Source organism: Doryrhamphus excisus, chromosome 8 (genome assembly GCF_030265055.1).
Source record: "Doryrhamphus excisus isolate RoL2022-K1 chromosome 8, RoL_Dexc_1.0, whole genome shotgun sequence".
NCBI classification, from domain to species: Eukaryota; Metazoa; Chordata; class Actinopteri; order Syngnathiformes; family Syngnathidae; genus Doryrhamphus; species Doryrhamphus excisus.
The window spans coordinates 9,516,862-9,540,000 of NC_080473.1; the positions used below are offsets into that span (position 1 = coordinate 9,516,862).

General features: G+C 41.2%; 1 protein-coding gene across 7 annotated transcripts in view; it reads right to left on the reverse strand.

The window, feature by feature from the left end:
- Positions 1 to 588: 588 nt before the first annotated feature.
- The window catches only part of dph1 (diphthamide biosynthesis 1), a 294,949-nt gene continuing 272,398 nt past the window's right edge, over positions 589 to 23,139 (reverse strand). For all 7 annotated transcript variants that reach the window (XM_058080444.1, XM_058080439.1, XM_058080440.1 and 4 more), the window contains 6 exons: positions 20,192 to 20,260; positions 18,117 to 18,273; positions 16,395 to 16,495; positions 4,329 to 4,407; positions 1,225 to 1,359; positions 589 to 1,038 (listed from right to left, as the gene is read on the reverse strand). In XM_058080444.1, the coding sequence (XP_057936427.1) occupies positions 967 to 1,038; positions 1,225 to 1,359; positions 4,329 to 4,407; positions 16,395 to 16,495; positions 18,117 to 18,273; positions 20,192 to 20,260 (613 nt within the window). In that variant the 3' untranslated portion in view covers positions 589 to 966. The remainder of the gene's footprint in view (positions 1,039 to 1,224; positions 1,360 to 4,328; positions 4,408 to 16,394; positions 16,496 to 18,116; positions 18,274 to 20,191; positions 20,261 to 23,139) is intronic.

Here is a 23,139-nt window from a genome sequence, read left to right on the forward strand (position 1 = left end):
TTGTCACGCTTTGGGAAGGGAAGCTGCCCCCCTGATGCAGAAATCAAAACAAAGAACATTATTAATGTATTCTTATTCCTACACCTGTAGCTTAGACGTGAGACACATGGCAAGGAGATGGACGTCTGCGGCGCCCCTGTTGCCAAGGAGACACCAGGAAAACTAGAGGGAACCTTTCAGCATCAACACTAAAGCCCCGCCCACTAGAGAGAGAAATGTGCAAAGCTCACAAGTTCTCAGGTTGTGTGCAGGGAGGACGCCTCGTCAAGACTCCTGTCAGTCGGCTTTCTTCTGCTGCAGCAAAATATGTGTTTATATATTTATTTATTGACAGAATCAACCATCAATAAATAATGAGGACAGAGCAGTCATGACTCACGTGGCATCCTCCCTCTCTAGCCTTGCATTTGGTGCACAAATCAAACAATAATTATTATTTTTTTCATTTATTGTGAGGCAATCGGACATAATACAAATATACAGTATTATTGTGCATAATCATTTTGCAGAATGTAAATAAATAAGGTGCTTCATCCCATAAAGTGTGGGTTGTGGGTTGTGTGTGAAGCATAGTGCGAACAAACATGCTGCAACATACAGCCTTTTATTCAAGGTCAAAGAGGTTACATTCTAAGTCGCCCACATAATCTGACTCTCGGTCATTGTCTCTGAGTCTCACAATCCCAAAAGATGTGTCTCCATTACAGGAGGAGCAGCAGAGGTAGAAGGAGAGATGTGATTCATGTATTCATAAACATGCATGAGCACTACATCGGGAGCTCTGTGTGCTCTGGAATATATGCAGGAACAAAAAAGTGAGGCAGAGCAATGTTTGATGTATTTTCTGCAAGCAATAAGGGATACCTTATGACAAGTGTGTGTGTGGTTTTTTTTTTTCCTGTCGGCACTAAAACTACCCACTGTCCTCCAATCAGCCTAGAGAGGAAATATAAAGCATTATTGTTGTCATTCCCCTTGGCAGCCACAGGGAGCGCACTGCGTTGGGGTACACTTCTGCTTGGGCTGGGAGCTTGGTTTCTGCAGAGCAAATCCAAAAGAATAAATCATGTGAAGCTTTGATAAGGAAATGGAGTTATTGTGAAAAATGAGAAGTAAATTTCAAGGTCAAAGCCATGTTCATGTATTGTCTAGTCAACACTAGGTGTCAGTGTAGCGACATGTAGCTCGTCCTACACAACAAACAGCTCTTCTGATTTTTCTCACCTGAGCTTGTGTGCGAGAAGCCCGCACAGGTTGGTTGTTCGGGTGGTTGGGGGTCCAAGGCCCCAGGCTCTGACTGGAGTAAAAGTCCATGGGGTAGACCTCCTTCCATTCGCTCTCCTGGAGAGCCACTGCTGCCTGAGGGGATGGAACGTGAGAGACTTGATAACATTAAAAAATTTGATTTTTACCAAGGAGAATTATATGTTTATTATGTTTATTTACAGCAGTGAAGTGAATTGAAGTTTTTCATGAATAGTGCAGGTACACAGCGAGCTGGAAAAGGACAGCAGACTGACAATACAGACGAGACAGGTGTGAAGATATGGAGCTTTAGATAACAGGTGGAAGTGTGTGCAGCTGCTGCAGCAGCATAACAGCTGCTGGATGAGAGGAGGACAACAAAAAAGAAGAAGAGGAGGAGGAGGAGGAGGAGGAGAGAAGTAGCTTTTAACTGATTTCATTCCAATTTTCTGGTTGTTGATGATCGGGGTTATATAACGCCTAAACTAATAACCATAAAACTTTGAGGGTTACAAACAAGTGATACAAATCAGGATAATGATGTAGATTTCGTCAGTGTTTAAATGCCGACCATGACCAAATGCAGACATGTTGTAGTCGGAAAAAAAAAAAACATAATGAAAAACCATAATGACATACTCTGTGTTCTCCGGTTTGCCATTAATAGTATGCTGCTAAACAATCCATAAAAGCTTGTAACACCATGCTTATAACAAACAGGTCTTGCCATTGGCTGCCAAAACAACTCATTTATTCACTTTTTTTGGTCAATAGTAGCAAATATGGTCAAGATGACAACCAATTTTTTTGTTACCTTGCATGAATCTGTATAGTTTTATGATACATGCATGGATTGTCATAAGACAGTGGTAATATAAGGTGTAGAATTCAGTGCAGATTTGTGCTGCCCACACTGGTATAGAAATGTCAATCAATGTTTGCGGTGGTGGCTGCATGGTAGATAAGTGGTTAGCGCGCACAGCTAGGAGAACTGAGTTCAATTCCACCTTCGGCCATCTCTGTGTGGAGTTTGCATGTTCTCCCCGTGCATGCGTGTTTTTTTTTTCCCCGGGTACTCCGGTTTCTTCCCACGTTCCAAAAAAAACATGCTAGGTTAATTGGCGACTCCAAATTGTCCATAGGTATGAATGTGAGTGTGAATGGTTGTTTGTCTATATGTGCCCTGTGATTGGCTGGCCACCAGTCCAGGGTGTACCCCGCCTCTCGCCCGAAGGCGCTCCAGCGCCCCTGCAACCCTCGTGAGGATAAGCGGTAGAAAATGAATGAATGAATGTTTGGTGGTGAGTGGATAATGAATTTTCACTGTAAAAAAATAAATTATTAATAATTATTACATATATCTAAAAAATTATTACAATTTCTAATCAAATTAATCACAGGTTTTAAATTAATGAGTCATGATTAATCACCATTTCTGTCTATGACTAAAATATTGCCATTTTGTTGTAGATTATAAACACAAGGTTAACTGACAGGCAACAATTTGTATTTGTATGTATTAATGTTAATATTTTTAACATTCATTAATTTTCTACCGCTTATCCTCACGAGGGTCGCGGGGTTGCTGGAGCCTATCCCAGCTGTCTTCGGGCGAGAGGCGGGGTACACCCTGGACTGGTTGCCAGCCAATCACAGGGCACATATAGACAAACAACCATTCACACTCACATTCATACCTATGGACAATTTGGAGTCGCCAATTAACCTAGCATGTTTTGGGAATGTGGGAGGAAACTGGAGTACCCGGAGAAAACCCATGCATGCACGGGGAGAACATGCAAACTCCACACAAAGATGGCCGAGGGTGGAATTGAACCCTGGTCTCCTAGCTGTGAGATCTGTGCGCTAACCACTCAACTGCTGTGCAGCCCTATTTTTAACATAATTGATTAAATTATTGAGTTACTGCTGTTCAAGTTATTTTTGACAGCCCTATGGCAACAAAGGCCCCTTGTAAGGACCCGCTTTTCGAGTTTATTAAAAATTTATTAAAAATGAAAAAATGAGTGACACCAACCAACTGTAGGAATGACTGTTTTGCCATCTGCTACTCATCTTTTCCCTCCTTGCTCTCATCTACACTCTTCTTCTCTGCCCTTATTTCAGCACCCCGCCTCTGAATGCTCTCCCTGCCCGCCTCCACGGATGCTAGCTTCTTCTGCTAATCCCTGCTCCGACAAGAGAGCCGAGTGTGTCTTATTGACTATAAATATAACATGAGAGGCCCTGAAAATAAATGCCCCCACCCAACCCCTTTTCTCTCCACTCACTCTGCCCTCCTGGCTCCTTTCCTCACCCCACCAACATCATCATCATCGTCTTCACTCTAAATGCCACCACATTTAAAAAACACTCGCTGGCGAGGGACAGGATGGGGATTAAATCCTAACACAAGTGCAGCTTCAAATGATTTGAATGCCGTTGTTCACAAAATGGCTTGAGGGAAAGCAAAGTAGGTTGAGGAAAAAAAAAAACAGCGCTGTGTAATCAGAAGAAAACAACAACCACTTCATATTCAAGACGGCGATTTCCCTCACAGTTATTTCACAAGGGTGTCTGAAAGAATTAATAGCTCACATTACCAGGCAGACACAAAATAACCCAAAACCCATCACAACCCTCCCTGTTTTGATTTTGTTTGTCACTGCACCCGCTAGGCCAGCAGGGGGAGCTGTTCTGCTGCTCATATTGCTGCAAGGCCTTGGGAACAAATTCTCTACTGTTCCTATGAGGCATTGGACGTCGGGTTTTAGTGGAAGTTGGAAGTCTTACATAAATGGACACTTAAGTCAGTCACAATGTACAAAAAAAAAAGTTACATTTATCCCTTTTATAATCTCACCATCCCACCCACCAACCTTAAGGTTATGCAAATGAGCACTTACACTCTCTTCCCCCTTTTAACTTTTCTAAACAATATTTTTGTCTTCGCTCTCCTTTTCTTTGGCGCACTGCCACCGGAACAGGGCAATTGTTTCTTTAAAGGTTGTTTATAGTTGTTAAAGAGGGATGTTGGCAGGCATCTCTAACAAGTGGGCATCCAGAGTGAGTGGGTCATTTACCTCATAGGGAGACAGCAGGGGTTTGGAGAAGGCTGAGCCCCAATCGATGGACAGCCGAGGACAGGCAATCTGGACCCACCTGTGAGAGAGAGAGAGAGAGAGAGAAGGCAGGTTTATGCACACACATAAACTCAACATATGGTTAGATCAATACGTATTTAGACAGTGACAGAGATGTTAGTATTGTGTCTTCATAGACCGCCACGGCAGAATGAATGAGTATCCCTTAGTGCTGTGATTTTCAACAACTGTGCCGCGGCACACAAGTGTGCCGTGAGAAATCGTCAGGTGTGCCGTGAGGAATTATTCAATATCACTTTATTTAATTAACATCTATTAATAATTTTCTTTTTTTTGCAAATATTACGTCATTGTCGCGTGTCAGTGTAAAGACTGGCAGAGCAATGTAATATTCGTATATATATTAGTATGCGGATCAAAAGGATCTGCTGTGGCGAGTCCATAATCAGGAAAAAAACTGAAAGAAGCAAATAATGTTGGTTATTGGTGTGCCGTGGCTCAAAAAAAGGTTGAAAAACACTGCCTTAGTGGATAAAAAAGATTTCCAAACATCAACATTATGTGAATAATTAAGTGCATTAAAAAAAAAATCTACAATAAAGAGACTATTCGGGCGGCACGGCGGTCGAGTGGTTAGCGCGCAGACCTCACAGCTAGGAGACCAGGGTTCAATTCCCACCCTCCGCACATCTCTGTGTGGAGTTTGCATGTTCTTCCCGTGCATGCGTGGGTTTTCTCCGGGTACTCCGGTTTCCTCCCACATTCCAAAAACATGCTAGGTTAATTGGCGACTCCAAATTGTCCATAGGTATGAATGTGAGTGTGAATGGTTGTTTGTCTATATGTGCCCTGTGATTGGCTGGCGACCAGTCCAGGGTGTACCCCGCCTCTCGCCCGAAGACAGCTGGGATAGGCTCCAGCACCCCCGCGACCCTCGTGAGGAAAAAGCGGTAGAAAATGAATGAATGAATGAAAGAGACTATTCATGAATGCGAATTTAAAACACTTACAAGGTGTCAAACTGGCAACATTAACTTGACCTTCCAGGTGAAATGTTCAGTAGAGTTGTGGAAGGAGGCTACAAACTGGAACTATAAATGCTCCCTTTTAGGCTATAAGAAACTGTAAAGGGTTAGGAATTGGAGGCAGAGCTCCTGGTTTGAACATGGAAACCAATATGCCCAGCATCCCTACACTTCATCTCCAGCATCTGTTTGGCATGTGTTGCATGTGTCCTGATTCCCATAAAGCTTAAAAAAAAAAGAAAACACAGCCATGCAGAGGTATTCAGTGATGAGTGAGGCTGCAAAGTGGGGGTGAGAGGTGGGTATGCTGGGGGAGAGGCGGATGCAATGAGAGGAAAAAAAGAAGTAGAGGTTAGGAGAGTGTGAATTAAAAAAAAAAACACACACACACACACCACCAACGGTCTCCATGGAGGTAGCCTACATAGCTGGCAGACAGGGCGGTGGGAGGGGAAAGGAGTAAGGAAGCATGGTGGGTGTGGTCTGAGGATGAGAGAGATGAGGAGGACGGAGATAGTGTTGGGAGGAAGAGCAATAAAGATAGAACAGATGGAGACGAGGAGAGAGGAAAAAGAAGATTGTCTGGAAGAGAACCGTGTCTACGCTTGAAAATGCATGAAGGGTGTTTAGGTGTAGGAGTGGGGACCGTGGGCTGAAACAGCTGGAGTGGAGAAAAATGAACAATGAGGGAGGGGGGGAATGGAGACAGAATGGAGCGAGGCGACCTAGGGATCTTGCAGGTTGGCTTTCTCAGATCAATCGTATCCACAGCTCCATCTACCACTGAGGCAGCCCACCCTTGTCCCTAATCCCGATGATGAAGCTCCAGCTATTGACGAGTAAAGATGAAGCGGCGCAAGTAAAGGCCAATGAGATAAAGGCGCAAGCCAATAAAAAAAATGATGCTGGTGAAAAATAAGAAGCAAATGGAGGGTGGGGGGGGGGGGGGGGGTGGAGTCTAATCACTTAAATCACTCGCTTAAATGTCAAAGCTGGTCCTTGTCAAATTACCCATCTGTCTATTCCACTTTTTTTTTCTAGTTCAAGCAAAGTTTCTCAGCGGCGGAATTGATTGCGCAGTTAACGCTCGCTTGGCTCCGCTTTCAGTGGCAGAAATATTCTGCGTGCAGTTTTCTCATTTTCAAATTCTTTTTTTTTTTTCCCCTGTAAATGTCAATCTGCTGAAGAGTACATTCTTTTCTATCCTCCTAATTCAAGAGCAAGCTGAGTCACACACAATTGCACCAAAATCAGATCCTCACATACCCTCATAATAAGATATGAGTTTAGCTTTTAACTACAGTTGAACCTCTGTTTTCATCGGGAAAACCCTTCCAAAAAGTCAGGAAAAAAAGAAACCTAAAAACTCTGAAGCAATTTTTCCATAGGGAATAATGTAAATCCGATTAATCTGAATCCGAAATTAATAAAAATCTTATAGAGAAAGTGAAATATATAAAAATGAAAATGGATAACTGAACCTTCAACATCACTTTCACCTTTACTGATACTTTTTGTCTGGTCCATCTCTGGCTTTATTGTGGGTCACAGTTTCAAATTTGCTAAAATACAGTAAAGTTGTACTGTACATTACCCTCATTTATCGCAGATCATTGGTTCCAGACCCGGCCGCGGTAAAAGAATTCACGCAATGTAGGATTCAATATTGATAAAAGGAATATTTATTTTTCATTACAAAGAAAACCAGTCTATGACTTTCTAAATATGTTTTCATACCATTATTAGAGCCCTGTGGACATGAAATAACACCCCTATAATCACCTTTACAGTCTTATCATGCTTTGTTTACACCACATTGTGCACAGGCTACAGAATCAATGAATCGTATTCAAAACTGGGGTTCATTTGTAGTCAGGAAGAGTGGCGTGCCCCGAAGCGGGCCGTGGGTGGAATAATGTAAAACAGACCGTTTTGGCGGGAAGCACAAATCCAAGGAAATGCAACTTGAATAGGTGCAGATTCTGGAAGAACTATGAAGTTTTGTGTGCAGGTTATTGTGTGTGTCTGCTCTATAGGAGTCCACAACTCTTAAAATATCTTAAATGTAACATTACTGATACCTAGTGATTAGAATACTACATATGAATTGTCATTCAAACTGTTTTTGACAACAAAACAACTATTATTTATTAATGAATTAAAATGTGAAAACCTGCAATAGAGTGGGAGAACGATGTTCAAACCACAAAGTGGTGAAATATGACTGTACATTTAAATGTATGTGAGCGTAGGAGATAGGTGTACAACTTGTTTGGTGTAATGTTGTTTTCAATATGAAGTTAAAAGTAGTAGTTGCTGTTCTGTGCGGTTTTGCTGTGTATAAAGTCATCTGGGTTAGCAATTTAAGTACCTGAGTGGTGCAGTTTAGTCAAATGCAGAAAATAATACCAGGAACTGCCTTTAGCGGAGGTCCAATTGCATTATTTATGAGTCCCATATGCGTCTAGAATTTTATTTAACTTTTCTTTACATCATGTTAGGGTATAAATGGCCAGAATTTGTGCACAAGGTGATATTTGTTTGGTCTTTTCCTCTGAGGTTTGGTTAATTGCAGACTCTAAATTGCCCAAATGTGTGAAGGTGAGTGTGAATATTTGTTTACACTCTATGTGCCTTGTGATTGATGGTAACCAGTCCAGTCCCAGCTTCCCCATGACCCTATTTTATTGTGACCCTTATTGTGTGGAAATATGGGGTAATAACTATAAAAGCAATCTTTACTCACTAAGTGTACTGCAAAAAAGGCAAGTAACGATAATTCATAATGCCGCCTACAGAGAACATACTAACTCCTTGTTTCTAAAATCACAAATACTTAAACTTGCTGATATAGTTCATCTTCAAACAGCTAAATTAATGCATAAGGCTAAAAATAACCAATTACCTAAAAATGTCATCCAATACTTCTCTACAAGAGAGGAGAAATATGATCTCAGGGAAGAACTACATTTGAAACACTTATATGCTAGGACTACGTTAAAAAGCCATAGCATTTCAGTATGTGGAATCAAACTATGGAATGGATTGAGTAAGGCACTCAAACAATGCACAACGATGAGCCGATTCAAGAAACAATACAAGCAGTTGATGTTTGCTAAATACAAGGATGAAGAGTGTTGAACCAGTCATGATGTGCTATATATATCACTATATTGACACTTACTATGGTACCCATTATGTCATTGTATGCTCATATCACCTCGTATTTCGGTATGTGACAAAAAAAAACAAACAAAAACAAAAAAAAAACATTTAATTATATTAGGAAAGCAGGAAGTGAACAAATGTAACAGTTACTGATTGTAAAAGTACCAGATGGAGGGGTAGGATTTAATAAGCTTTGCTTCTTCCTACTCCTTTTGGACATGTGGAACTGTGAACTGATTATGTGATGCATTCAATTGTAATCTGATGTTCAAATGAAATTAAACACTTACCATTACCATGACCCTAAACAAGATGCATGGTAGAAAATGGACGCTTTGTTTTTTTGTGATCCAAAAATAATACTACTTTTCTACTGAATCAAGTGATAAAACAGATCAGAGGTGGTCTCCCGTTTCATCTGGAGAGCAACATGAAGGACAGACTTTGAGAGGGAATTATCAGAAAATAGAACTATTATACTCAGAGACAAGCTATCATCTGAGCGTTAAACTGTACAAATAACATTTAGGACTGCTGTTACCGCATTGGACAGCCTGACTTCATTGTGAACCGCCACTGCAACAATGAAGCCTTTGACACTGCAGGAAGAGGAAGGAAAGTGTTCACAGAAACAAGCTATTTAATTGTGGTGCTGTCAAAAACCTAAATGGAGCTGATAAAATGCTGCAATGCACTGGGTGGTAAGCTGCGGTCTAGTCGAGATAAGCACGTGTGGTGAAGCCGATATGTGTACAACAGTACAAAGCCTGCTTGGGGAGAGTCTAATTACACATTTAAGAGAATATGATAATGGGGGCTCTCTTTATTTGACTGACTATGTGGGTGGCTAAAGGCAGACGAAGCTTAAAGTGATGAGGACGGTGGGGTACTTGTGCAATGTATCTGAAATTCAACATGGCTGGTTTCAGCACACTGAGAAAAGCCCTGTTGGTTTGCTGTGTCCATTGTCGGTCTCAGAGAAAGTGCAATATTCTGTCAGGGAGTTGTGAAAGCGGAAAAAAAACCGGAAACAATTTCCAGCTGAGCACATCAGATAAGCCAAAAATAAACACACACACACACATCTCACCTGCTGCTGTATGTATGAGTACATACATACTGTATGAGTAATTATAGCATAACACTGTCACAGGAATTAATAAATGAATAATTTGTACGGCTTTGAAACCTTATATGTGTTAAATGTAAAGCGTCAGAAAATGGTGCAGGGTACTCTTCTTCTAATCTTTTATTTGTATTTTGTTTCTTCTTGTTTGTTTTATTTTTAATTATCGTGTAAATGCATGAACAACATTTCTCCTGTGACTACTGACTATCTATTTTTATATGTGGATGGATGGAGAGGATAGGTACATGATGTGGATGGATGAATGGAGAGGATAGGTAGATGTGGATGGATGGATGGAGAGCATAGGTAGATGTGGATGGATGGATGGAGAGCATAGGTAGATGATGTGGGTGGATGGATGGAGAGGATAGGTAGATGTGGATGGATGGATGGAGAGGATAGGTAGATGTGGATGGATGGATGGAGAGGATAGGTAGATGATGTGGATGGATGGATGGAGAGGATAGGTAGATGATGTGGATGGATGGATGGAGAGGATAGGTGGATGGATGGATGGATGGATGGAGAGGATAGGTAGATGATGTGGATGGATGGATGGATGGATGGATGGATGGATGGAGAGGATAGGTGGATGGATGGATGGATGGAGAGGATAGGTAGATGATGTGGATGGATGGATGGAGAGGATAGGTTGATGATGTGGATGGATGGATGGAGAGGATAGGTTGATGATGTGGATGGATGGATGGAGAGGATAGGTAGATAATGTGGATGGATGGAGAGGATGGGTAGATGATGTGGATGGACGGAGAGGATAGGTAGATGATGTGGATGGATGGAGAGGATAGGTAGATGATGTGGATGGATGGATGAATGGATGGATAGATAGAGATGGAGAGATGGATAGGTAGAGATGGAGAGATGGATAGGTAGAGATGGAGAGACGGATGGATAGATGATAGACGGATGGATAGATGGATAGACGGATAGATGGATAGACAGATGGATAGATAGATAGACTTCCTTTATTGTCATTGCACAATAACACAGCAGTGAAATTGCCAACGAAATGTCATTGCCTGGCTCCCGTATAATAATAAATAATAATAATAATGTCGAGAATAAATAGATGACATAAAATATGAACAACACTGTACACCATAAACAGTAAATTGCACAAATAATTTAAATAATTTTGAATAAATATGGGGCGGCACGGTGGTCTAGGGGTTAGCGCACAGACCTCACAGCTAGGAGACCAGGGTTCAATTCCACCCTCGGGCATCTCTGTGTGGAGTTTGCATGTTCTCCCCGTGCATGCATGGGTTTCCTCCGGGTACTCCGGTTTCCTCCCACATTCCAAAAACATGCTAGGTTAATTGGTGACTCCAAATTGTCCATAGGTATGAATGTGAGTGTGAATGGTTGTTTGTCTATGTGTGCCCTGTGATTGGCTGGCAACCAGTCTAGGGTGTACCCCGCCTTACGCCCGAAGACAGCTGGGATAGGCTCCAGCACCCCCCGCGACCCTCGTGAGGAAAAAGCGGTAGAAAATGAATGAATGAATGAATAAATATGATGAACTTTATGATGACATTTTGTATTAAATTGATGACTCAATGCAGTATTATTATTTTAGCAATCTAACAGTTAAAGGCTTCTTCCATGAATATGATTCAGGATGATAAAAGTTCAGCCAGCAATGCTGTGAAGCTGATATTGGTAAATACTGGACAGCTGCATGGAGTTAAAAGATTTACTTAAACTTGATAAATTTCTACTAACATGATTGGACCTTTTCCTGATACTCAGCGCTAGTCTTAAACAGATTATCATTAAACTGCGTACTGATGCAGTGTTTACAAGTTTAATGATGATGGGCCTTGTAACTTAAATGGCAAACAACATCTAGGATCAATAAGATTCACATTCCCCTTAATAGAGTTTAGTATGATATAATTTGTGGTCTAGTTACAATGCATTGGTAATAATGGGATTTGAATTTCAATATATTGTATGAGAAAAATATATATATATTCGATGATGGGTTGTGCCTGTTACTAAGTCATTATGGACTTATGTATCTGTTCGAGCATGACTGTGTCCCAGAACACAAAACAACCTGAACAGATACAGGTCCAAAATCAGTGATTTTTGAGTCCAACATCTTTGTCGAAAATCTTGCTGGAAGAGTGGAAGCTGTTGGAGCTGCAGGTCAGCTGTCCCAATACATGTGATCATCTTGCGTACGTATGTGGATGCAACTAACATGCTTATCACTCAGCTTTCACCTTTGTAGTCATACATGTTGGTTTTCTCATAGGCAAACCATCAGTCTGGCCTCAATGATCGAATCTCCCAGACATCAAAGTTGGACTGTTCATCTGATCTGCTTGTTTCCAATACTGTCCATATGCTCCCAACAAAAGTCTAATTATGTTCAGCTGTGGTTCTGTTGGTGAGATCTGACGTCTGGCTGGTGTCACGACCATCCTGTAAATCTTTTCCCTTCACTTTTTCCTGATACTTTTGTCAGAAAGAACTCCTTACACTCTTCTCCACATAGTCCGTACTGCCTGCACTCACTTCTTCACCTCTTTTCCACACTCGTTCTTGCTCTGAACGGTTGATCCTAACCCAACCCTTCCAACTTCTTGCATCCTCGCAGTTCCACCAGATAACATGTTCACTAACACATATGATTTCTGTTTTGCTACAACTTCCTCCCTCTCTTCTCCAGCTCATTCCTACACATTTCCGGGTCTTCTTCCACCTCCTCGTTGCCGTCACTGCAGAGCACAATGTCATCAGCAGACATCATTGTCTAAGAAGCCCCTCCCATCTGACCTCATCTGCCAAACTACCCATCACCATAACAAACTCAGGGCCGATCCTTGATCCAGTCCAACCTCCATAGAACCCATCTGTGATACTTACATCACACACCTCACTGCTGCCCTGCCGCACTTATGTATGTCCTTGTACAACAACGACTTTTTGTTCATCGCAGATTTCCGAATACTATACCGCAGTTCGACTCTGCAGTCCATTGTAAGCTTTTTCTAAAAAGACACAATGCAACTCCTTGTGTCTGTCTCTGTACATCTGATCAAAGACTGCATCTGTGGTGCTAAAACCATACTGCTGATCACTCATTTCTACCCCCTTTCCTTAGCCTTGCTTCCACTACTACACGTTCTGAGTGTATTTTCTTCTCTATTTTCTTCTCTAAGACATCATTACAAATGTCACTCCTGTCGAGGGATAACAAAAACCACACTTTTAGGCATTGACCGAATTTTGTCGGTACTACCGAGCACCGATTCACGTAAATTCAAACTCACGTAAACCAAAATGGCAGTCTCTGTGGAGTGTCATGGTGCCATTGCTAAAAACATTTAATGCACTAGAGAACAAGACTAAGCTAGAGGGGGGCTATTTATTTTCACTCCTTCCTCTTTTTGCTAATTAAAAAAAAAGTAATTTGGCCTCCCTAGACCACCAACACAATTAGTCCAGTGGGAAAAGGAAAGGAATAGAAATAGTACAGCTGGGTTTTAATTGTAGTTGAGGATTTTCATGCCGAAGAAATCTCTGAAACAACTGCAATGTTACAATGCTTGTTTTGGTATAGTTGTTCAAGTGTATATATAGAGAGATTCATTCATTTTCTACCGCTTATCCTCACAAGGGTCATGTGGGTGCTGGAGCCTATCCCTGCTGTCTTCGGGCGAGAGGCGGGGTACACCCTGGACTGGTGGCCAGCCAATCACAGGGCACATATAGACAAACAACCATTCACACTCACATTCATACCTATGGACAATTTGGAGTCGCCAATTAACCTAGCATGTTTTTGGAATGTGGGAGGAAACCGGAGTACCCGGAGAAAACCCACGCATGCACGGGGAGAACATGCAAACTCCACACAAAGATGGCCGAAGGTGGAATTGAACCCTGGTCTCCTAGATGTGTGGTCGGCGCGCTAACCACACGACCAAATCCAAAACCGTACCACTTCCACACTGAATAGGTGGATAACTCTTTTGTACTCAATTATGTTGAACATGCCTTGGCTGACACCATGCAGTGTGACGGTATTCTCATGACATGACGCAAGGGTGGGATTGAACTCGGGTCTCCTAGCTGTGCAGCCTACAGAGAGATAAATATTTTAAATTTACACCAAATAATTAAATTAGTAAATTAGCATTTATTACCACAAAATTACAGTGAATTGGTACCTTTGAGTATTGGTACAGAGTATTGGTTCAAATGTGAAAATTACCCATCCCAATTCCCGTCTCACCTAAACAATGTCATACGTCCACAGATCTGTCATCAGGCCTAACCGTAGGGAAAAAAAGTAGTCAACATGTGTGATCCTGCCTCGTCCTCCGTCTTCAGGAAATAAGTGTCACAACCATTCCCGTTCGTTGCGCAGAATCTACCACCTATTTCTATCCTCAACACCATGCCTGCCCATCACCCTCTCATCTCCTCCGTTTCTTTCACCAGCATGGCCACTAACGTCTGACAACCATTCTCTCACCTGCGAGGACACTCTGCATCAACTCATCCACCCAGCTTCAGAAATGTTCTTTCTCTCATCACCGACTTTGCTCCCACAGTCTCAATATTCATCACCATAGCTCTGTCTGATACTACTCTGAACTCAACAAGTGTTTACATACCTGTACTCTTCCTCCAGGATCACACCAATCATATTTCTCTTCCCAGTCTCTTCCAATGAGTAATAATCAGTTCACAGTTCCACATGTCCAAAAGGAGTAGGAAGAAGCAAAGCTTATTAAATCCTACCCCTCCATCTGGTACTTTTACAATCAGTAACTGTTACATTTGTTCACTTCCTGCTTTCCTAATATAGTTTAATTTTTTTTTTTAATTTTTAAAATGTTTTTGGTCACGTGCAGAAGTACGAGATATATGACCATTCAATGACATAATGGGTACCATAGTAACTGTCAATATAGTGATAAATATAGCACATCATGACTGGTTCAAGACTCTTCATCCTTGTATTTAGCAAGCAGCAACTGCTTGTATTGTTTCTTGAATTCGCTTGGACGCAAAGAATATCGATCATTCTATCATGTCGGCCATCTCCCTATTCCTTACAGAGTTGAGCTTTCTGTCTTTGTAGCATAGTTTCCAATACCAGTGGTGCACCGAGCAATCGTGTATGGAAAGCATCTTTGAGTTTGTTTTGACCAAACAATTAAGACTAATAGAAAAAAAATAACTTTTTACAATGATGGCTTGCTTTCCAAGAAAAGACAGCTGGCTCAACTCCCTCTGTTTTTCCCCGTCACTTTGTATGCAACTCTCTCTCGTTCAATCTCTCTTAAATCTGCTGTCCTTTTCTCACCCTCTCCACCCTCACACATCACACTTCTTCTCATTACTCCATGATGAGAGGGCTGGCTGGGGGAGTGTGAGAAGCAATGCGAATGCAGGTGTGATTTGGACTCTTGCACGTCCTGAGTCAACATTCACCTCTGTTGCTGTTGACGGATATATTAGATGGAACTGAAATGTTCAATGTTGAGTGTGTCGGAATTGATTTAAAATCAGTGGCAGAGAGCTTATCACACATGGTTTATTCTATCCGTTATAGATGCATATGTATATCAACATTCTGCTCAGCTTATACAGAATTCCCGTTTATTTAAGGACAGTGAAATCCTTTTTTTTGTCATATATAGACGATAGGTCACATACAAAATATCCCTTAATATGCCAACAATGGATAATAAATCCAGGGCAAACTCACCACACACTGACCAGTGTCTTATATTTGTCTTATATTTGTGATTGAGATTAATACGGGTATTTTCTTCTTGTCATTCACACCAACACCAGAGAACTGAGGCTATGCAGCCACGCCACAGAAACCAGCTGGAAAGAATGAGTGCTAAGCGGTAATGATGGTCATTTTAAGCTGCTAATAAACATAATATACGTACTTTTTAATGCAACACACCAGTTGTTTCATTTATATTTTTTGGATAATATGTCTTAATGTTTTTTCAGGCCAGAGACAAGAGACAAATCATCTCATAATCAGGTTGTTTAACTGTATATTTGTGTCATTATGGTACGTTTGCCAGTTCCTTGAGAAAGAGGAGGAGATGATTCACTTCCCTGACTGCATGAACAGTTTGCTCGTGTTTACAGAAAGCATATCATGTGAGGTTATGTGAATCATAATAGCATTGCAAAGCTCTACCACAGAAAGATGTCATTTTTTTTTTTTATTCTGTGGAGTCTGTGCATCAATGGCAGTGGTAATCTATTTGGTTTTGCTACAATGCCTCAAGCTGTATACTGTCCATTAATGTACACTTTACAAAGACTGCTATATGATGGAAATAACCAAATGAAGGGAGAAAGAAAATAAGGTAAAATCAAAATATGTAAGTGTTTTGGACACACAAGGAGATGTATTGCATTCGCTAAATGAAACAGTGACCTTTTCATAAAGCGTGTATTACTTCCCCTGCTAGTTGCACAAAAGGGGAAGACGCCACATTGATTTTACAAGCCTTACATAAACAACACAAACAATATAGTGTACTATTTAATGGTATCTCTGAAGTTATTTTCCCCAGTCATGTTTTTTTACAATAATCGTTAAGGATTAAAAAGGCTGTGATCAAGCAGCCTTAACTGAATGACTAGTAAACGTGTCCTACTTTTGAAAGCACATTCTGTTATTTGTGTGTTGGTCTCATTACTCACGCGTCGACATCAGGCAGCAGATCCAACTTGCTGGGGAAAATCTCCGACAAAAGAACTCGAGTGAAGCTCTTGCCCAGCGATTCGAGCCTCGATTCCAGGTGCTACAGAGAGCAACAAGTTAAAATGTTGGACAGAGCTTTAATTCTCATATCAAATGAAGATACTTATCTAGTGAAAACCAGCCATTTGAAACCAGCTAAGCTTATTATGCAACAAACCAACACGGACACACTCAAACAGTACAGGATATTCCAAGCTTTCCACAGGGAAGGCCTGAGTAGTTCTTCCTGTGGCACTTGTACTATCGCTCTTTTGCATTTGCATGTTTTACTGATATTTATTGTTGTGACTTGAGTTGCAGAATTAGCCGCAATAGACTGCATGATATTTCTTTATTATTTGTTTTTATTTATCCACATTCATCATATTATGTGGTTTTTAAAAAATACGCTTTTGACAACACTGGTTTGCTAAAGGGCTGCACGGCGATCAAGTGGTTCGCGGGCAGACCACACAGCGAGGAGACCAGGGTTCAATTCCACCCCGTGCATGCATGGGTTTTCTCCGGGTACTCCGGTTTCCTCCCACATTCCAAAAACATGCTAGGTTAATTGGTGACTCCAAATTGTCCATGAATGGTGAATGGTTGTTTGTCTATATGTGCCCTGTGATTGGCTGGCCACCAGTCCATGGTGTACCAAAGACAGCTGGGATAGGCTCCAGCACCCCTGCGACCCTCGTGAGGAAAAGCGGTAGAAAATGAATGAATGAATGGTTTGCTAAATATAAATTGGCAACACGGATCACTTCACAGCCCTGGCGTCTTATCGGATCATCCTGCCCCCCCCCCCCCCTAATGTAATCAGATGCTCCATTTCTTAATCTCTGTAGATCATTATGGCATAGTAGTTCTGTCCGTGTAAATCCTTCTTCCAATCCCATTTGACAATGGCGATAGACCAACTGCCATCATCCGCCCTTGAATGTATACTAGCAGGATTTATATCACCTCGTACTTCGGTGCGTGATATACGTATAAAAAAAAAAACTTAAACTATATTAGGAAAGCAGGAAGTGAACAAATGTAACAGTTACTGATTGTAAAAGTACCAGATGGAGGGGTAGGATTTAATAAGCTTTGCTTCTTCCTACTCCTTTTGGACATGTGGAACTGTGAACTAATTATGTGATGCATTCAATTGTAATCTGATGCATGTTCAAATGAAATAAAGCCATTACCATATATATGTATATGTAAAGGGGATGTAAAAGCATGCAAGCAACAGCAAATCAAACTTTGGCACAATCCGGACTGTTGACTGCAAGCATGAACGTTGCAGATACCATCAAGCTGTGTAAAGCTTGATATTGATATCTTCATTTAAATTGAGTGTATTGGAGTGGGGAGAGACAGGTTCCACGGATTAGAAGACCCAAGTTGGGAACTACTGATCTGGATGGAAAGTCCATACTGCCATCACTAGAAGAATTAATAGACTCTACAAAATGTCCTAGGACATTGATTATTAATGGGTGTTATATTGAATTATGATATTTTTGTGCTATATTTTATTCTATTTTTAAAATAATGATATTTTCTTTTCAGGGTGAGATTTCTAGTCCTGGAACCCCATGTTAATAAAAATGTCAAAGTGAAAAATATGACTAACTATGGCACAGAAGGCCTCGGGACAATACTGCTGAAACAAAAAGCAGACTCACTTCCATAACTTTTGGGTTTCCCTGACGACCCAGCGTTCCCAAAATGAGGCCCCATCTTTGGGCTGAGCGAGCCTTGTCGATGGCCTTTAGCCTTAAGGCACGCATGGCCTCATGGTCATAGTACTCCCTGGAGAAGACCTTACTATAGGGATCGTATCTGCAAACAAACATAAAACAAATATTCCTAACTACAAACCATACTGTCAGACAACAAATATAGTTCAGGTATCTATTCCAGGGTCCGAAATGCAAGACGAGATTACATATCCAATCATGAAAACACATCAAGTATGACAGGAGTGTAACTTTGAGCTACTTCCGAGTGTCTAATCTGCTTTCCTTGGATATGGTGGGTTCACTTGAGATTAGAATGTTTGTGGAAAAGACCATTGAGGTGTGTAGTTGTGCATATGTGCATACCAAAAAAAAAAAGTTGTCATCTCAAGCGTTGTTATTAAACAGGATGAAGAGTTCAAGGGAAACAGTTTGAAAAGCATTATGTAGCCATATCAAAAAGTATTTTTTCTGCCAATGCCAATTAAATTATTTATGATCTAATGAATCTGGGGCTGGACGGCGGCCGAGCAAGCAGGCCTCACAGCTACGAGACCCGTGTTCAATTACACCCTCGGCCATCTCTGTGTGGAGTTTGCATGTTCTCCCCATGCATGCATGAGTTTTTTCCGGGGTCTCCGGTTTCCTCCCACATTCCAAAAACATGCTAGGTTAATTGGCGACTCCAAATTGTCCATAGGTATGAATGTGAGTGTGAACGGTTGTTTGTCTATATGTGCCCTGTGATTGGCTGGCCACCAGTCCAGGGTGTACCCCACCTCTTGCCCAAAGACAGCTGGGATAGGCTCCAGCACCCCCACCCCACGACTCTCGTGAGGATGAGCGGTAGAAAATTAATGAATGAATAATGAATCTGAAAGCAAAGTTAATTTTAATTTAGGTTAACAAAGACTCACTTTTGAATGACACAGCCAGCAAAATACTTTCACAATTCAAAATACTTTTGAATTGTATTTTGCAGTGGTGTAAAATTGTGCAAACAAAGAGGGCGGATAATAATATTATTCAATATCATTATTAATATTGATTAGCTTATTCAGTTTTTGACTTTGCAAAAGGCAAAACTTTGCATGCTTTTCAAAATTGCAGGCAATCGCAACTGGACTGCTCAGATTGTCTTAGACGACAATCCGTCTCTCATCCGAGAAGGCTTCATCAAAGCGACAATCAAGATGAAGTGGGGCCTCTGCCAGCCGGTCGTTTAGGTGGAATCACCGCCATTATCATTACATTCAAATACAACAGGGCACCATGACTCAAGTGGAAGAGTGGTTGTCTCCCAACCTGAACGTTGTTTGCTCAATCACCTGTCCTCCCGTGTCCTCCTGTGACCACGTATTTGTTCTTGTCTGGGTATGCCTCTACCTTGCGTTGGGTCCTGCACCAACCTTTTAGACGAGAACTAGCATACTGAATTAAGTCTAATTGTGTTTTCAGGCTGCACGGTGATTGAGTGGTTAGCGCACAGGCCACACTGCTGAGTTCGACTCCGGTTTCCTCCCACATTCCAAAAACATGCTAGGTTAATTAGCGACTCCAAATTGTACCTTTTGTTTTTTGGGTTCGGTTTGGCAATTGGGGCTGCAAGGTGACAAGTGGTTAACGCACAGGCCACACAGCTAAGAGACCCGAGTTTGATTCCACCGACGGCCATCTCTGTGTGGAGTTTGCATGTTCTCCCCGTGCATGTGTGGGTTTTCTCCGGGTACTCCGGTTTCCTCCCACATTCCAAAAACATGCTAGGTTAATTGGCGACTCCAAATTGTCCATAGGTATGAATGTGAGTGTGAATGGTTGTTTGTCTATATGTGCCCTGTGATTGGCTGGCCACCAGTCCAGGGTGTACCCCGCCTCTCGCCCGAAGGCAGCTGGGATAGGCTCCAGCAACCATTGTGAGGATAAGCGGCAAAAAATGAATGAATAATAGTTTTTTCCCTGTCACATTCAATTATAAATAATTTCTACAAATTGAAGTCCATATGATGTTTCAGTTTCCATACCTGTAGGCAGGAATATCCGGATTTGCAATCATGATTGACTCGAGGTGAAATCGTCCATCTCCCAGATAACTACAAAAACAAAAATATTACATTTCAAGAAAACACATCAAGTATGAAGAAATTAAGACAGGAAATTAATCGTTTGCTATCTTGTAATGGAAGACAATATGTAGCAGGGCTAAGGCCTGAGGCTGGGGCGGTAGATCGACCCAGCTCAACTGTGCAGGAACATGACCCCTAAGATTGCAGCATGCTGTTTACAGGGAATGCAAGCCCTTCCAATTAACCTTTGGCCTTCTACTGGGGATTCGCGTAGGCAGAGTTTACAAACAGAGAAAACACTGAGCCGTGTATTGTCAGCAAAACACTAGGCGATATCTATTTATAGAACACGCTTTCCAAAGGGAATAGAAAAGTGCGCTACACGGCATATAAGATTGGAAGAAGGCTAAATATAAATTGTCAAAGCAATAGAAAATCATCAAGAGTAAACATGGTAATAAAGAACTGCATTCTATCACAACAATCTGTTCACTCATACCGATGGATCGGGAGTAGACTTTTAAAAGACACTGATTCAAGTCAGCATTTGACTTCAGTGCGACTTTGGGGTAGGTCCTCCATGGAACGGGACACATCTTGACCTGAACCAGGACACTGCCTGAGGTAACAACTCCCTGAGACGAGTGGCACTGATCCGTGCCAGAGGGGGAGTAAAGTAAAAGCACTTAGCTCTTCAACACAGGTTTTTTCCCTCCTTGTATTATGCCAGCAGGTGATGTTTAAACCATGATGAGGTTTAGCTATGAGCTCTTTGTTCATTAGTCACAGTAAGTCGGTACATTGCACAACACAGCAGCAAAAGGAGTAATGTTGTCATCCCATATCATATCGTATCACTATATTGGCAGTTACTATGGTACCCATTATGTCATTGTATGGTCATATCACCTCCTACTTCGATACAAGAAAAAAGAAAAAAAAAACTTTATTAGGAAAGCAGGAAGTGAACAACTGTAACAGTTACTGATTGTAAAATTACCAGATGGAGGGGAAGGATTTAATAAGCTTTGCTTCTTCCTACTCCTTTTGGACATGTGGAACTGTGAACTGATTATGGGATGCACTCAATTATAATCTGACGCATGTTCAAATGAAATAAAACCATTACCATTACCAAACACGTAACATAACTTAACATAATCTGGCTGGGGCACCAACAGTAAATGCTTTTATTGTCTAATAGGCTGTTTCAATTAAAATTTTCTATCAAACTCTAATGTTGCTAAATACAAGGATGAAGAGTCTTGAACAGTCATATCACCTCGTACTTCGGTACGTGACAAAAATAAAAAAAAACAACAAAAAAAACTTAAACTATATTAGGAAAGCAGGAAGTGAACAAATGTAACAGTTACTGATTGTAAAAGTACCAGATGGAGGGGTAGGATTTAATAAGCTTTGCTTCTTCCTACTCCTTTTGTACATGTGGAACTGTGAACTGATTATGTGATGCATTCAATTGTTATCTGATGCATGTTCAAATGAAATAAAACCATTACTATTACCATTACATAAGGAGCCAACTCCTCAGCCAGCATGAATACCACTGATGAGGAGAGCCTGACCAATATGGGATTTCCGGGGTTGATGCTGATATGAGTTATTGGGGGCTAAAATAACCGATGGTTGGGCGATAATTTTTTAAAAACAGGTATACATTTTTCCAGTTGGTGGGACCTCCTCTTACCGAGTGTAAATGGAATCTAGCGGGGTTATCTTAGTTTAGCTTGCTAGTTCTGTTGTGTGTGTGCACGACGTAACGTATTTTCTGGACTAAGTCGCTCCGGAGTATAAGTCGCACAAGGCAAAAAAAAAAATGCATAATTAGGTAGAAATAACCATACATAAGTCGCATTAGAGTATAAGTCGCATTTTCCGCGATTACACTACTTGCAGCTTGTAGTTTGCTGAATATGATTTTCCTTGTGGGGGTGGGGGGGCAATTGTGTTCTGTTGTTCTCTGTTGTGTTAAGGGGTAGGAAATATTGGTGTGGAAGTCTAGAGTGCCCTCTTGTGGCTGCCTTTGAAAGTATACATACTTTTTGGTTATTCAGCTACACAAAAAATAAACATGAACAGAAAAGGTGTCCAGTGTTTATGTAACAAACAGTTTTTTTCATTTATAAGTCGCTCTGGAGTATAAGTCGCAGGAACAGCCAACCTATGGGAAAAAAAGTGTGACTTATAGTCTGGAAAATACGGTATATTCTCACTATGATGTATTTTACCGTTTTAATGTAAAGACAGTTTTATAATGCTCGATTACAACATGCAGGTTCTGAGTGAGAAAAAGGACAAGAAGAACGATCTTACAGACTTTTTTTTTTATCGCAAAATGTGTAGAGAAAAGTGCCAGCCTCCATCAATTTCTGGATTACTGAATAAAATTGTTTTTTAATGTATTGCGCCAATAAACATAATGGTTTTGGCATTTAATTAACAGACATTTTATTCCCTAATCCATAACGCAGACACAGTATGCTAGTAAAAAAAACCTTGGATCTCGGAGCAAGGAAAAAAACAACAAGATTCCAAGTTAAACAGACTCATAGATCCTAGTGTGTGTAGAGAGTGCTTCAAGACCTACTGTATATGTGTGAGAGTGAGAAGAATCCTGCTTTAAAAAGGGCAGAGGCTTGGGTCAGTGCCCCTCATTACTGTACATAGTGTACAATCTCAGTAGGCCTCAGGAGAACGTGCAATAAACACACTAATTGGTGAATATTTAAAGCTGCGGGGAAAAGCTTATTGAAGCCGTGCCGTTAGGGCTACCTGGAAAACATGAACTACCGAGACTTTACAGCTTTTGCGTGTATGTCTATGTGTGTTAAAAGCACACGCTAAGACTTCTCAGTGCATGTGTTACATCAACTAGACCATAGACT